The 15,956-nt window shown below is 51.3% G+C and overlaps 1 protein-coding gene across 2 annotated transcripts in view; it reads right to left on the bottom strand.

The window, feature by feature from the left end:
- ALPK3 (alpha kinase 3) overlaps positions 1 to 13,899 on the bottom strand; it is a 37,375-nt gene extending 23,476 nt beyond the window's left edge. Inside the window, exons 1-3 of one of the 2 annotated variants that reach the window (XM_074318318.2) lie at positions 13,652 to 13,898; positions 8,394 to 8,432; positions 4,933 to 5,054 (exon numbers count right to left, since the gene is read on the bottom strand). In XM_074318318.2, the coding sequence (XP_074174419.2) occupies positions 4,933 to 5,054; positions 8,394 to 8,432; positions 13,652 to 13,794 (304 nt within the window). In that variant the 5' untranslated portion in view covers positions 13,795 to 13,898. Of the gene's footprint in view, positions 1 to 4,932; positions 5,055 to 8,393; positions 8,433 to 13,651 lie in introns of both variants that reach the window. The other variant, XM_074318319.2, reaches the window with a different exon arrangement.
- Positions 13,900 to 15,956: the final 2,057 nt, after the last annotated feature.

Below are 15,956 nucleotides of genomic sequence, written 5' to 3'. Positions count from 1 at the left end.
GGCGCAGGGTGGGGCAAGGAGGGGGACGCTGAGCCTAGGAGGCCTCGTCCCCATGCCACCCGCTGGTGCCTCCTGACAAAGTGGGGGCCAACCTGACAGCTTAGGGCTCCCTGGCAACAATGGGTTTTGGAAACAACTTTATTTGGGGAGAAAACATTGCCTTGTCCCTTGGACAATATGAACTATGTTCCCAAATACACAAAAGCATAGGGGTCCTTCACTCACTGCTGTACACAGGCCCACGCGTGTGTGCCTACAGGCAGGCGTGCACACGCACACGGCGGCCCTGGCCAGGAGGCCCACGGCGGGGCCGGAGCCTGGGGCCCTCCCTCTTCCCCGTCACACTCCGTGACCTCTGCTTCACAGCCAGCAGGCCTGAGTCTGGAATCGAGCCCAGAGACTCACAGCCTCGTCCCAACCATTCCCAGTTTGGAGGAGCTCAGATGCAAGAGAATAACCATGATGAATGTAAGTGTAGTTTTCAAAGAGTTTTCACATACAGAACTTCATTTGGCCCTTATGACAATCCTGTGAAAACAACTGCTGACATTTACTGAAGACTTACCATGGGCCAGATACTGAGCTGACCATTTTTCACGCTATCTCATCTAATCCTCACAAAAATCCTATGAGGAATGTACTGCCACGAATCCCCAGTTTAATGAAGAGGAAATCAAGGCCCGTGAAATGAAGGCTGCTGCCCAAAGTCATCCAGCTTATAAGCAGAAGAGGCAAACTTCAAATCCCTCTTCTATAAAACAGACAGGGCAGGTGTTCTCAGCTCCATTTTACACAAAGGGAAGATGAGTCTCAGAGAAACTAAGTAACTTACCTCGGGTCACACAGCTGGCACATGACAAAGCCCCTGGTTTCCTTTTCCTTTATCTAACGCTCTTTCCCCTGGGGATTCTGGGACTGATATGTAAGTTTCTGCCCCCAGCAGTCATTATATTAGACTTATTTCTCCAAAAAATGTTTCTTCAGCAACTTGGTTCTAAAGGCTCAGTCCTCCGCCCAGCTGGCCTGTGGCTGGCGCCCCCCCTTCTCCTGCCTCAGCACATGCATGAGCACATACACACCCCCACAAAGAATCTACAGTAGTGTTGAGGAGAGTGGGGGAAGGGGGTCACCGTGTCGGACAGAGATGGCAGGAAGACAGGAGCATGCCAGCCAGCGGGGCCCCTGGAGGAGACAGAAGCCAGAGGCCCAGTCAAGGCCCCTGGCCCCACAGGTGCCCACCTGAGAAGGAAGACCCTCTGAGCCCCCAGGGGCATCCCGCACAGCTTTCCTAGAGGAAAGCCTGGAAATACAAGAGTATGGACCAAAGCAAATATTAACAGAAAATAGCCGACTGGAAGAAACACAAGCGATGCGGGGAGAAGGAAACTTTTAGAAAACTATCATTACTAGTCTCAGGGAGCTGAGAGAAGATGTTAGATTCATGAAAAGAACGGAATGCCACAGAAAAGGATTTAAAAGAGCTCTTAGAAATTAAAAATTCAATGAAGAGTTAAAAGATAACACTGAAGAAATCTCCCAGAAATTAGAGCAAAAAGACAAATAGATGAAAGGGGAAGAAAGGATGAGATAGTAAGAGAATGAGTCCTTGGGAGCAGATGTCCACATGACAGGAGTTCTAGACGACAGAACAAACAGGAGGTAGAAATCAACAGCAAAATAATCTCAAATTTCCCAGAACTAAAGGCATTCAGTTTCCAGACTGAAAGCGTCCAAGCATGCCCCAGGATGAAAAGAGACCCATATCAAGATACATCATTATGAAATAGCAGAACATTCTTACAAGCTTCCAGAGAGAGAGAGAGAGAGAGAAAAAAAAAAAGGTCTCATGCAAAGAATAAAGAATCAAGCTGTCTTCCCGCTCTGAAGAGCAACATTAGAAGCAAGAAAGCAATGGAGCACTCTCTTTGAAATTCTGAAGGAAAATTATTTTCAGCTTAGAATTCTATACCCAGCCAAACTCTCTATCAAGAGTAAAGTAGAAAACAAAGACATTTTCAGACACAAGTTGTCTGACATTTACTTCCCATGTATTCTTCCTAGGAAGCTACCAAAACAAAAATGTAAATCGAGAGAAAAATGTGAAATGCAGAACACAGGAAATGTGTCACAGAAGGAGAAAAGGGAATCGAAAGGATGACAGTGAAGGGAGGGCTAAGGTGTCAACTGTGTGCCAGACCCAGAGAGCAGTTATTGGAGCAGAATGACTCAGAGAACAGACAGGTTGAGGGCTGGTCATCACAATACCTCCTGCTGTTGTACCACCTGTAGGATCTGACGGAACTACTGGAAGATGTTATTCAATAAAGCCAGAGAGTGAATCAAAAAAAGGGAAGACATGAATCCAGGAAGGAAAAAGGCAAAGGGAAGACCCAGGAGAGCAGTTGTGGATCAGGCCTAAGAGGTCGCCAGTTCAGACAAGAGAATAGAGATCTGCGAGAGGCATGTCACCAAGGAAGTCACTGACAGAGTACTGATGGCATTGACCTTACAGAAAATTGTATTAAGAGGCTATTTGAAACTGATGGTTGCTAGTTGGGAGGGGGGTGAGGATGAGGTAGAGGGTGAGGGGACTAGAAAGCACAAATTGGTAGTCACTGTGTTGCCACAGGGATATAAAAGACAGTTTGGGGAATATAATCAATAATGTTGCAAAGATTTCGTAGGATGTCAGATGGGCACTTACCAGGGACGGTGTAGATGCGGGACCACTGCACTGTACATCTGAAGCTGAAGCTGAATAATATTGTATGTCAACTGTAATTTAATATATATGTATAGTCATGGGATATGGAGTACAGCATAGGGAATAGAGTCAATGTTATTGTAACAGCTGTATACGATGTCAGAGGGATAGTAGATTGGGGGAGGGGGATTATCATTTTGTGAGGGGTGTAAATGTCTAACTATTACATTGTTTTGGACACCTGAAACTAACAAAAAAAATCTAAGCTAAAATAGAGGCTATTAGAGAGTATAAGAAAAATTAGCAATAGATACCAAAAATTAAATGGAAAATTAAGGAAAGTACTAACTTTAGGGAAAACAGAAGAAATAATACAATCATAGTAAACTACAATGTTTGGTTATGAATAAGCCTAAGAAAGTAAACAGTAAATAATGATTTAAGCAAAAATTATGCATAAGCCTAAGAAAGTAAACAGTAAATAATGATTTAAGCAAAAATTATGATAGAACTATATCGAGAAGACAAGTGAAAGGAAGCAGAGAAAGTGATGGTAAAGAGAGCGATTTCCTCATATACCATAAATGGAAGACTAGATAGCATCTAGACTAGAAGACTCAAAAGTTAGCAGCAGTATTCACATATTACTCAGCATCATGAAATGTTCACACACCAGAAGTAACAACTAAAAGCTCAGAACAGTTGCTTCTGGGAAGACGAATTGGTGGAAGGGGTGAACTGCTATATTTTGATATATGCCTTTTAGTATAATTTGAAGTCTGAAATTATGTGCACGTACTAAGTTGATAAAATATTCACTTTAAGTTAATTTTCTTTAAAATAAAAAAAAAACAATTTTCTTTAAAAAGAAGGGTTAAGTACTTTCTATATAGGGAAAAGAGCATATGCAAAAAAGCATGGAGTTGTGCAAGAGCCACGTTTTCTAGAACAGCATTCGTGCCACGGTTAGGTAGGAGACGTAGGCATAAGGAGGAGTGTCAGAGGCTGCAGAGCAAAAGCCCCACCTCGTCCTCACCAGCTTTGTGGGAGTCATCTGACCTATTCTAGTTTCCTTGTCTGTAAAATTCAACTAATAATAGCACTTACTTCACAGGGTTTTGTAAGAATTCAGTGACAATGGAAACAGATGAATGTTGCAAAATGTGTAATGCTGTACAAAGGTAAGGGACACAGGCACATCTCTGTTTCCCCTGGAACTGGCAGTGTTCTCAGTCTGGAGCTCAGAGAGTTCTGGGTAAGAGTGAGAAATGTTTGGGGCACCCAATTCCAAAGAAGCCATTTAGCTGGAGCCGACGAGTCCCCCAGAATCAGGGTATGTCAGCTGGAACCACCAACGCCCGTGATTTACTAAAAATAAGGGCTCTTGGAGGGAACCTTGACCTGGAACCCTTGACCTGGTGACTGCACAGCTGAGGCGGGTTGGCACCCATTGGTTCGTCCTGCAGGCCCTGGTGCAGTGGGAGACTGCTGGCAGGTCTGAGGGAGGGGCAAGGTCCAGGGCCAGCTTCCCAGGACTCCCCCCTCCATGCTCCCCTTTCAGGAAGCACCACTCTGCTTCCTGCTCTGCAGCCCACTGCTTCAAATCCGCCATGGAGCACAGTGAAGAGCAAACAACAGTGGTCGTATTTTCTAACACTTACATGGCACTTACCAGGCGCCAGGTACGACTCCAAATGCTTTGCACGCATCAGGGCACCCAGTCTCCCAGTAACCCTGTGAAGGGCATCCTCCCATCCCCACGGCATGGATGAGGCACTGAGGTCACATAACCTACTCAGGGCCACATAATTGGAAAGGGGACGAGCCAGCATTCCAAGCCAGGCAGTCTCCGGGGTCTGCAGTCAGAATCACTGGCCATCACCATGTCTCAGGCTTGAGACCCCCAAGCCTCAAACTACTCAACTGTAAAACACGAGCATTTGGGGAGATGGCCTCAAAAATCTCTTTCAGTTGGAGAGCTGCTTTCTTTGGCACTAAGACTCATCAACTGTGTAAGTGTGCCTGAGGGTGAGGAACCTTTATGGAAGGCAGGTTTGGAAGAAGAGCAGGGAGGAGAAAGGGACCCCAACCCACACAGGGAGATCAAACTGGAGAGAAAGCTAAGAAAGCAGATTGTCAACTTGCAGGTGTGTGCACACAGCCAATCTGCCTCCCTACAGCCCCTGGGACCCTGTCCTGTGGATGGATCATGGAAATGGCCTCATTACCTGTGACAACGCAGGTGAACTTGACATCACTGTCCTCGGACACAGCCCGGGACTTGAGTGTGGTCTCGAACAGCGGCTGGGTCTCCTCTGTGAGCTGAGCAATGATGGAGCAGAAGGTGCTCCTGGAAAGGCAAAGAGTCGTTCAGAGCAGGCTTCTCCCCAGAATACCACAGCCCGGCGTGTGCAAGGCAGTGTAAACCTCAGCACGTTCATCCATCATCCCGTAGTCATGGCTTCAGCACCTGGGCAAGTCTTTCTTCAAGGCAGCCTAGGCCTCTCGGCCAGGTGGGGGCAGGGATGGCACCAAGGGGCAGAATGAAATGCTGACCCAGACCCATGACAACAGCCAGGCTTGGCTTCTGCCCGCGGGCCAGGTTCCTGAGCATGCCAGGCCACCAGCGCTGGTGTCCCCATCCATCCTTATTGGGGGGCCGTGCTTCACCCTCCACCTTTCACCTCCAGGGAGCTCGTGCATGGGGAAACACACAGAGATAGGCCCAGCCTCAGAGAGGGCACAGCAGCCTCCATTCATGCCAAAGAGGGGACAGCTGGCCAGCCCTTAAGGAAGCGCAGGTCCCGGAGTTCAGGGGCCTCTCCTAAAGCTTGGGTGAAGAAGAAACCCCTGCATTCGTGAGCATAGGCCCATAGCAGACAAAGAAAAAGCCTGCCAATGCAGGGGGTCACGACCCAATTAAATAGGGACATCTGAAAAAAGAGAATCAAGTAAAATCTGACCCTAAACAGGGCTACGGGCCTGCAGCGGGAAGCCAGCCATGGCCAGGCTTTCCGTCGCCGGAGAGCACATGCTCAGGTGGGCACCTGGCAGCTTCAGGACCAACCAGCAGGACTGCCGAACTACAAACAGGACTTTCAGTGCCCTGTGACAGTCCACCACACAGAATTCAGGGCATATGTGGGCTCGCTAAGTCCTGCACAGACTCACCAACAATGCTCAGCATTTACAGTTCTCTCCTCCCTGGGCACGGGAAGCAAACCACCATGCCAAACCCTTTCACGGGCCAGCAGAGACACACTGCGTCCCTAGGCGTGAAGCATAACCACATAGCCAGGTTGTGTGGTGCACAAGCCGTGCCCCGCCAGCCTCCCCTTCGAATTCACACACCCTGTTGTGAGCAGCAGGGAGGATGTGAGGGTAAAGTGAAGAGAAGCACGAGGCACTGTGATGAGAAAGACAAACCATTCAAAGCTGCCTTTTGGTGGTTCCCCGCAGGCAATGTGCGTCTGCCCATGACCTCTCCACCAGGAGGAGGCAGGGTGCGTCTGTGGGACGACAAAGAGGAGCCACGACCCTACACTTCCCCATTCAAGGTGTCCTTTCTGTGGCTTTCATTCTGGGCTTGAGTTTGAGGGGAAAGGCTGCATCCCAGCAAGTGTCGGAATCAAGAAAGACTTCCAGACTGGCAGGGGTGCAGCCACGGCTTCCCACAGGACTGCGGCTGCCTGGCCTTCCTGGAGTTGACAGAAAGGGGGTCCCCACCTCTGGCAAGCCTGAACATTTGAGTGGGGTCTGCAGTTCGATGCCCTGCAACACTCTCACAGCTCATCTAATGAGCGTCTTTCCCTGTCCTTTCATCCACTGAGAAACAAGAGGGGCCTATCACCTCCCTGACACTCAGGAAACACAACATCTGCAAAATATTTCTTGCTGACCTCATGCTAACAGCAATTTCTAACTTGAGGGAATACTAACTCCCAACCCACCGTTTCTAGAGAAAACTGCCAAAAGCGATCAGACTTCTTTGATTTTGCAAGTAACTCAAGACATCCCTAGTTACGTCCTCCTGACTTAGTGTGAACCCTCCCTTGCTCGTGGACATGAGCCTGGATCTAATACCCAGCTCAGGCTCTCGGGGACAAAGCTGCTTGAGCAAGCCTAAGAAAATAATTTCAGCTACTGGGTAAGTGAGAAAATATAGAAATCAAGCTGCAAGAAAATTTGCAGAGACAGCGGCTCATGCTAGATATTCAACAGTTATTTTATTTCATTACTTCTTTGAAGGGAAGGAACACTTATCTTCTCAGACAGACTTTCCATACTAGGTCCTAAGCTGTATTTTTTTAAATGTTGACATTGGAAAATCATACTAACTGCTGATGGCGTGTCTGGATGAAAGCCTTCTAGAGGAGTGGATCTGGCATGCTAGGAGGGGGTAGGGAGAGTCACGGCATACACTGTCACGTTCCACTGAATGTCACATGCTTTCTGTCCCCACCCGCCACACCCCTCAGATGTGGGATGCACTCAGGGCGCTGTTTCCAGTCCCCTGGAAAGCCAGGAAGTCCACACATCTGGAAATGGTCTGCTCCCACCCTGACATCTCCAAGTCCTTCCAACTCTGTGACTTCATAAGGATGTCACGGCCTAATCATGTGTTCTCTAGAGGACGCCAGGATCATTGGTTTACATGATGTTCAAAAGAACCTAACCCTGCTCTTACGTTTGGTTCTTTATCTTGCTTTGAATAAACTTCCACGCTGGTCTGTCTCTCTCAGCACTGACCACGCCCCACTTTGAACGGGTTGTGATACCCTCTCTTCCACCCAGAACAAGGGTCCTCAGTGTTCCCCCCATCAAAGCAAGTCTACGTGGTGGGTGCTGATCACGTGTGTAGGACATCATTAGCTAGTCAGAGGCCAGTTACCTACTCAGAAATCCTTCTCAGTGTCAAGAAACTGTAGCCAACTCTCGTCAAATCTACCAGAGTCAGGGACGAGGACCAAGTGGTGGGAATAGCCAGGAAATGCTCTCGACTTTGATCATAACAGTTTAGCCAGGGGCAGAGAGCTGTCCCCAGCTCAGGAGACGAGAGGACAGGCACCCACAGGGAAACCCCGTCCAGGGCCCGCTCAGGCCCTGCCCGGCTCTGCAGCAGTCAGGGAGCATGCATGCTAATGCAGCAATACCGTAACACAGCGTCCCCTGACCTCACAGCGCTCACAGTCTGCAGGGGTGGACAGGAGCCAAAGGGAAGGGAAAATCAGAGAAAGACGTGGTAGAAAGAGAATTGAAGGGATGAAGAGAAAAAATTAAGGCAGTAGCCATGGTTAGAAGATAGGTGATCAGGAGTGAGACCGAGATATGTGGTTACCAAACCCATGAAAACCTAGCGTGGAGCAGAAGGAGGTCACGTGACCGGTGGTTCGTGTTCTGGTGACATAGTGCCTCTCCCCGGGGCACAGAGATCCAGTGCAGGCATCCCAGGACCCTGGCCTATTTCTGGGTTCCTGCACCCCTTTCAAATGGTCCATGCAAGCATCAGCTCTGGCCCCTGTGAGACCCATGCTCACGTGAGTACCTCTCACACCCTCCGCCACCCACCCTCCAGCCCCCTCTCACCCCATGCAGCCCAGTTAGTGCACAAGCAGTCACCCAGAAACCCCTCGGTGCCCAGACCCAAGAAAAGAAGCAGTCAGAGAAACGTAATGCAATGTGCATTTACCTTCCAGAGCTGGGGAGAGACAACCGGCTGCTTGATAAGCTAAGCAAAAACAGCAAATGGAATCATTAGGCCAAAAAAGCAAGGAGAGGAGGCGGCGAAATCAACAACAATCTGCAAAGTATTAATCGGTCACCATCTGGGGCCCAGAGGCATTTCTATTAAAAGGGACCAGCTGTCTTAGTTGGCCTGCTCCAGTTAGCAAGTGGCCTCACCACTGGACACCAGTCTCTCTGAAACCAAGAGCTCATTAAATGCAGCAGAGTCCAGGGAAATGGTTAGGCAGGAAGGAAGCCCCTTGAGGCTGCCCTTTGAGAAAGGTGTGTCCCAGGCACTGGAGTCACTGCCCCCAAGAGGGGGACTTAGAGCTGCCTGGCACATTTCCCCACCCACTGCTCACCAGCTTGGGGGTAGCTTCTGCTTAAACTCTTGGCCTTTTGGGGGAGAAGAGCCCCCATTCCTGGAAATCCCCTAACAGGCTGGGAAATAGAACACCCATTAATGTGTTAAAGTTTGGTTAAAGAGGCCACACAAGGCAAACCAGCTGGGAGAGGGAGAAAGAGGAGAAAAACAAAGCAGTTAATTCAGCAGGAGCCAGGAGGCACCCAGCTCCATCAGACCAGCACAAGGCCCGTTCCGCCTAGAGCCTGGGTCAGCCCTCCTGCCCTGGGGCAGCGGAGAACAAACACTAGCTAGGGGCTGTGGACCCACCCAGGGCTGCCCCTTAGTGGAGGTCCAGCCCGCCTGCTGTGAGCCACCTTCCACCTCTCCCTCCACCTTCCCGAACGCGAGGCTCTTCCGTGGAGTCCAGGGCCACTGCCTCCCATGGCTCTTTAGGAGACCTCAGGGGCCACCGCAGCCACACACACACTCCTTGCAGCAACCCTACCATGGAAATCAGCATCCCAGCCTGCTCAGCGGCACTCTTGTTCTACGTCTCTAACCACAAGAAAGGCTCTCCACAGACAGTCTGTCTCTTTACAGCCGAAACAAAATTCATCCTCTGCCCAAAAACATGACTTCCGCGCCAGTGGGTTTGTGATACCCCCAGCACTCTCCCAAACTCCGAAGCTCTAAACCTGCCATTCTGGACTCCTCTATCTTTTCCAACCCCAGGTCCAATCAGTCAACACTTCGTGGCCCTTCTTTCTCCCTTTCTCTCTATTCCTGCTGCTGCGCTCGGATCTAGACCCTCAAGCCTCCGTATCTGATGGCCATCTCAAGTCCCTTCTCTTTCACCCCTCCTCACACCTCTCCTCTGGAAAAAATGCTACAGTCTCCCCACCAGACATGATACTGTCTCAATGCCTTGCCTGGGCATTTCAGGCCCTCCCTGATCTACCCCACCACCACCACCACCACCACCACCACCACCGCCACCACCACCACCACCACCACCACCACCACAACCACCGCCACCACCATGCTTCTCTACTTCCCAACACTCAGGCTCCACTGTAATCAGACTTGTCTCTAACTGGCAAGATGTGTCCCTTGCTGGCTCTGACCCCTCACCTCTGTCCTCCCTGCTTGGATAGCCCTCCCTCTTTCCTTCTTCTCAACTCAATCCTGCCCACCCAGCCTTCAAACCCGGCTCTTTTTGTGGCTTCTAGAGCCCCTAGCACAGCATTAGGCACACGGTAGGTATTCAACAGCTGTTCCATGGAAGGAAGAAAGAGAAAGAGGGTAAAGGAGGGAGTGAAGGAAGGGCAGTTCATCTTTCAAACAGGAAGGGTCCAGCCCCCCAGAGGGAGCTGCTGCTCCAGAAAAGATGGAAAGAAGAAAGCAAGAATGCCGCGGCCTTTGCTCAGAGCTTTAAAAATCCTCTGGAGGCCGCGAGGGTGGAACCTCCCATGGTTCCAAGGCACTGGCCAACTCCATCCTTTCCTGACCATGAACTTCCTTTGCTTTCTCCTCAGAATCGAGAGATTTCTCCTTTGTTGGGTCTGGATTTCTTCCCTGGGAAGCAGAGGGAGAGAATCAGCTAATTCAAAGCGGAAAATGACAGGTTCCACAGCTTCCACCGGCGAGTGGACAAGGCACTGCCCCGGGAGAGGGACCCGTCCCCGGCTCTCTCTCCAGGGCTGGTTGGGATGCTTTGCTCCCCGGCCCCCTCGTCCTGCTTTCTCTGGGTCCCAACCTTACATCGTCCACCAGGTCAGGAGGAAACCTGGGTGACACATGCATCGTGTCTTCAGAAGGTAGAAGACACGACTGTCCCCTGCAGAGTAGGCCAAAACCAGGCTCAGGGCTCTCACCCAGGCAGGGAACTCCCCATTGACTGACTCTGGAGGGGTCGAAATCAGAGGCATCAAGTTTAGGGGCAGAAAGATCATAAAAAGTGTGAATGCCACCCTCCTTTAAAAGAATGGGAACTCATCCAGGAAGAAAAGCCTCTCTCATCAAGGACAGAAGTGGGCCTGGGAAAACCAGGACTCGCCATAAAAGATGAGGGCCTCTCATCCTTCCTGGCTTTCATACATTCTGAGCCATAAAAGGCCCCTGGAAAGTCCTGAATGGATGCCTCAGTTTCCCTAAAAGCCCTAGACAACCTCCTGATACAAGCAGAACTGAACAGATGATACAAAGTTGTCTGTAGCAAACATAGGTTCTACTGCTTCTGAGACTACTTGGAGCAGGGCCTTGGAGAAATGAGGGGGGCAGAGACTTCTGGAACCTCTGACTATCCCTCAGAACTAGTTAGTTGGGACTGCATCTGCCCAACTGTGGGTCCGTAGTTACTCTAGCCTAGATGCCGCAGGAGGCTGGGCCTAAAGTTTGGTGGGACTATTTGCATGTTGGACCTCTGACCCCAGCAGGCATTGGAAATATTCCTCAGCTGACTATGGGCTGGAAAGTCCTCCAGGAGCATGGTGTGGGGGAGGGGAGGTGTGCACGGGAGATGGGTTCTAGACCTGGGCCAAGGTTTCTGGTGGCCTGGCCCCCAGTCTAGCTGTCCATCAGCTCCCAGGGGCATCCCATCCTCACAAGAGCCCATGAGAATCACACGCCACGAGCTCCATGCGAGATTGGTAAAGAGGTCGACCCAAGAGATGTTGGAGCTAAGAGGGACTGGAAACAAAATTCGCCTCTCGGCCAGCGCTCTGGGATAGTCAGCGCTACCCTGGGCTGCAGTCAGGGACAGCTGGGCAAAATGCTCACGGGACCCTTTCTCCTTCATCTCTTGGGCCGTTTGCCCATCCCCACAGGTAGTCGGGCTGTTCTGAGGGTCAGACTGTGCGGTACCTGCTCCAGCACAAGAGTCAGGCCTTGCTAGAGAAGTGGGAACTACCCCCTCTCCGCTCCCCAAACACGGCCCCATTCACATTCACATTTTCCCCTCTTTGGCCAGAGGCTTTTCCAGAGGCAAGAGAAATCTGGCCCTCCTTATCCCTCAGGACCTGTGGGGATCTGTGGCTAGCTGGCAGGGGCAAAACACAGCCCCCAGTCCTGGGCTAGAAACCCTCCCTCCCACTGCCTCAGCCCTGCCCTCTGCAAATCTTGATGAAGAGTTTCCTATAAGAACATTCCCATTTAGGCTCAAGGGGACTTAAGCCAGCCGCCTCTGTCACGCCTGTAGTTCTCAGGCTGGCACACTGCTTCGTGCCCATCAGGTGTGCAATTAAAGTGTACCTTCCATACAAAGGCTCAGCCAGGCAGCTGGAGAGTGAACACGGTCGATATCCACTCTCCAGCCTTTTCCCGAACAGGCCAGATGCCCTGCCCTCCCCATTCTGCCTGGTTTTCAAGCCACCCTTTTTTCCTTCCCTCCATTACCGCTGGCTCAAGGCAAGACCCTGTTTCTCTTTTACTTGTTCCACTGGTATTGACAAAGGCCAGACATTGGAGCCCAGACAAGTTATTGTGACAAATGTGAGACAAGTGAAAGGTTCCTACAAGGCAGTCAGCTTCACCACGGACTGCAATAAATGGCCAAATTTCATTCTAGTTTTTCCATAGAGCCAGTAGTTAGGAGGAAGGGGCATTCTTTCCTGGCAGCCAGGGGCCTCGTCTAGTCTGACTCAGTCACTAACACAAGCCCTCAGCCCTGCTCCAGACATGTGACACCATTTGACGAGTTTTATGCAGAAACAGGTTCCGGTTACATTTGAACTTTTCCAACTCCAAGGTCAACAGAACTCAGCCAATCCACGAGGAAGTGCCTGGGACTTTTCCTGAATGTCCTTGATGCCTATTTTTGTGCTGTTTTAGGAACTGAGGACAAGAGGTGCCCAGACAAGTACCCGGAGTGGCTTTTTCTACACTACACACGCTAAGTTTTGGGGCTGTGACACAGCCACTGTCTCTCTCAATAGCCAACCTTCACAATTCCCTCTGGAAAACAGGCTCCCCTGTCGGAGGGAAATTGAGCTGCCCAGAGAAGGCAGGAAGTGTTCCATCTCCATGGCAATGCGCGTGTCCCGTGTGTCTGTGCGCTTCCGAGCGTCTGTCTGCTTCTCTATTGTCTATCTGTGTCTGTATCTGGGGTGGCCTAGGTTCTAAAACAAAGCACGGACACCTCTGTAACTCTCGGAAGAAGAGTAAAGGGTGCATCCGTTGGGTCCCTCCCTTGGCATTCCGCTCCCCTAAACTGGAAGGGCAATTGGCTCCCTCAGAGTCACATGCTCTGAATCTTCAGACAGGGCCAACCAGCACCCCAGCCTACCCAACCGCCTCACCAGTTCCCACAGATGCCAGGGTGCCTAGGGTCCTGGGCCCAGAGGAAGGACTTCATTGGCAGAGGTTTATTTCTTCCTGTTGACTCCCCCCCCCCAGCTAAGAGCCCCCCCTCAGGGCAGTCCCCCAACTGCTCCCCCCAGCTCCCCCACTCCCCTCTCCCCCGCACCCCCACCCCTACCCAGTTGAATGCTGTCCCCTCCCTTCCAGCCAGGGAGGAATTTCAGGCGCTCTGGCTTCCTTATCGCTCCCTGTGGAATCCGAGGCCAGGGAGTAGGCAAGTCTGGGGGAGCCATGGGGCGGGAGTGAGGCAGGGGAGATAAGGAAGCCTTCAGGCCCCTTGAAATCGCCCCTAAGGAGGGCCTTTCTCCTCACGTTGCCCGAGGCCTGAGGCCCACGGGCCCTGAGGGGCCATGAGGAACCGTAAGGGACGGTGAAGGGCGGCCTTGAGGGGCTGTGAGGACCACTGAGTCCTGGCCATGTCCCCAGCCTCGGGCCTTCAGAGGCCGGTCCCCCACCCAGGGCCTTACTCTGGCCTCCGCCCTCCCGACGCGCCCCCCGCGGGCCTCCCCGGCGACACTCACCTGGTCTCGGGCCGGACGCTGAGCAGGTAGCTGCGGCTGGCAGGGCCGGGGGTCCACACGGGCCCGTCGTCCTCGCCGTCGCCCCCGGCCCAGGCCCGTCCGCCCGCGCCCCAGCCGCGGCTGGGGGCCCTCCGTGAGCCCATACTGCCGCCCGGCCCGCCGCCGCCGCCGCCGCTGCCCCCAGGCCCCGCGCGCCCTCGAGCCCTGCGCGCCGGCGGCCGCTGCTCCCGCCCGCGGCTGACGCGCACCCCTATTTATAGCCCCGGGCCGACTGTCACCTGCTGCTGTCCCTCCCCCGGCCGGCCCGCAGCGGCCTCCAAGGCGCCCGGAGGCCTGAGCGGCCGACTGCGCACGACGGCCGCTCCCTCAGCGATGGCCCGACGTGCGCGGAGCGCGCCGTCCACGCGCGGGGTCGCCCGGCGCCGGGGCAGGGGCCCGGGAAGCCTCCGGGAGCTAGGGGGCGCCGTCCTGGGGACCCCGGCTCCTGCCCGCCTTCCCGCCGTGTCCCCGGCCTGGTTCGCAGACGTGGAGGCTGGGGCTCTGGACCTTGGCGAAGGTACCGAAGTACCAAGATGGTGTGTGAAGCGCGCGCGGTGAAGCCCTGAGGCCGCAGAGGCCGGGGAGAGCGGGGAAGGGGCGGAAGGTTGCTCGGAGCTCGGAGCTCAGGCTATTTCCCGGGATGGTCCCTTCTCCAGGCAGCAGCCCTGACTGACTCTCGCCTTGCCAGTGGCTGTTGGTCCAGCACTTGGACAAACCCACACACCTACACGAATGACCTCAGTTCCTAGGAGGCCACAAGTCCTCTATGTGTCTTTTGTTCCCCTCCATTGTCTAGCATAGGTTGAGGGCTTGATAAGAACGTCTAGAATAATTAAACCTCCTTCTTCACCTCTTCAGCATCCAAGGGGGAGGTGGGTTGAGTCCTAAGGCCCAGAAAAACCATTCAGTCATTAAACAATTTCTGAGAGCAAGGTTCTAAGGGCTGCTTCTCAACTTCCTGTCCCTGTCCTATCACCTCCCCAATCCCCCCACCTGTCTTCTCTTTTCCCCATTTTAAAATCATATTCAAAGCCCTCCTCAGAACCCTCTAGGGTAGAAATAAGAAGCCTTCTTCTTAGGCAACGAGCTTCTTAGAAAGCAGAACCCACCCTCCTCCTAAGTTACCCAAATTATTCAGCCTTGTCTATGTACAGTGGGTGTTAGGATAAAACCCAAGCAAATTGGTCTAAGGACTAGAAAACCCCAGAGGAAAATAGGAATTATATACAATGGGCCCTGGGCCATTATAACTCAAAGGGGAAGCCTAGAAACAAAGGAGCTGCCTAGCTTAATGAAAGCCAGATCCAAGAGTGGCTTAATCCCTCTCTTCAAACATCAAAGTCATAATTAACTTTCCCCATTTTCACAGTAAAGAGAGGCAAGGGCTATGGGATTAAGTTTTAGAAGATGGAGTAGATTTTAGACTATTTATCTATACATTGATGTAATACCATGACCACCCGTGAAACTAAATGGTGCTACTGGTCTCCTGTCAATTGAGCACTCCCTAGAATGGGTGCTTCTCCCCCCACATTAGAATTGACTTAAATGGTTTTATCATATCCTTTTGCTCCATTTTCCATGGGATCAATTACACATTTGTTGATTTGTTAGTATTCATGCACTAACAACACAATTTCATTTTGAAAATAATAATAGTTTTAAAAAATAGAGCCTTTTAAAAGGCCAATGCATGACACACTGAACTAGCTCAAGAATTCATCTGGACCTAGGTCCCTACTGAAAAGAGACCTGGGTAACAGAAGGATTTGAAATGTCCTTCTGTTGCAAATTATCAAGTAAACAGATAATTTGAACTTGGAAAGGCTTGATAAAAGCCAAAAGAAATAGGTGCTCATAAAAGAGCTAGAACTCTATCTGAAAAAGCATAAATCTGATGCAAATTAAAATATAAATAAATGCAAATAATACTGGTATTGCCTTGGGAGGAGGGAGCAAAGTAAGAGGGAATCTTTTCCATTTTCAGATATATCTAGGCCAAAAGTCAATAAAGAAATAAGACAATTAAAAAAAGGAAATTCAGTAAGAGTTCTTGCCTTGGGGAAGGTATCTTCTATTTTAACATAAACATATACAGGAACTAGAAGATAAAATCTAGCCAGGCTCAAGATCCCCAGAGATTTAAACCAACCCTCCCCATCTCCCCCCCAACATTTGACAGATGTGAGAACTGAAGCCAACAGAGATCAAATGACTTAGTTACAGAGCCCAGACTGGAACCTTCTGATTTCGTCAGTCATTCTAT

The sequence above is a fragment of the Rhinolophus sinicus genome, chromosome 13 (genome assembly GCF_057876585.1).
Source record: "Rhinolophus sinicus isolate RSI-liver-muscle chromosome 13, RSI-T2T, whole genome shotgun sequence".
Taxonomy (NCBI): domain Eukaryota; kingdom Metazoa; phylum Chordata; class Mammalia; order Chiroptera; family Rhinolophidae; genus Rhinolophus; species Rhinolophus sinicus.
This window is presented reverse-complemented; position numbering and strand designations above follow the sequence as displayed.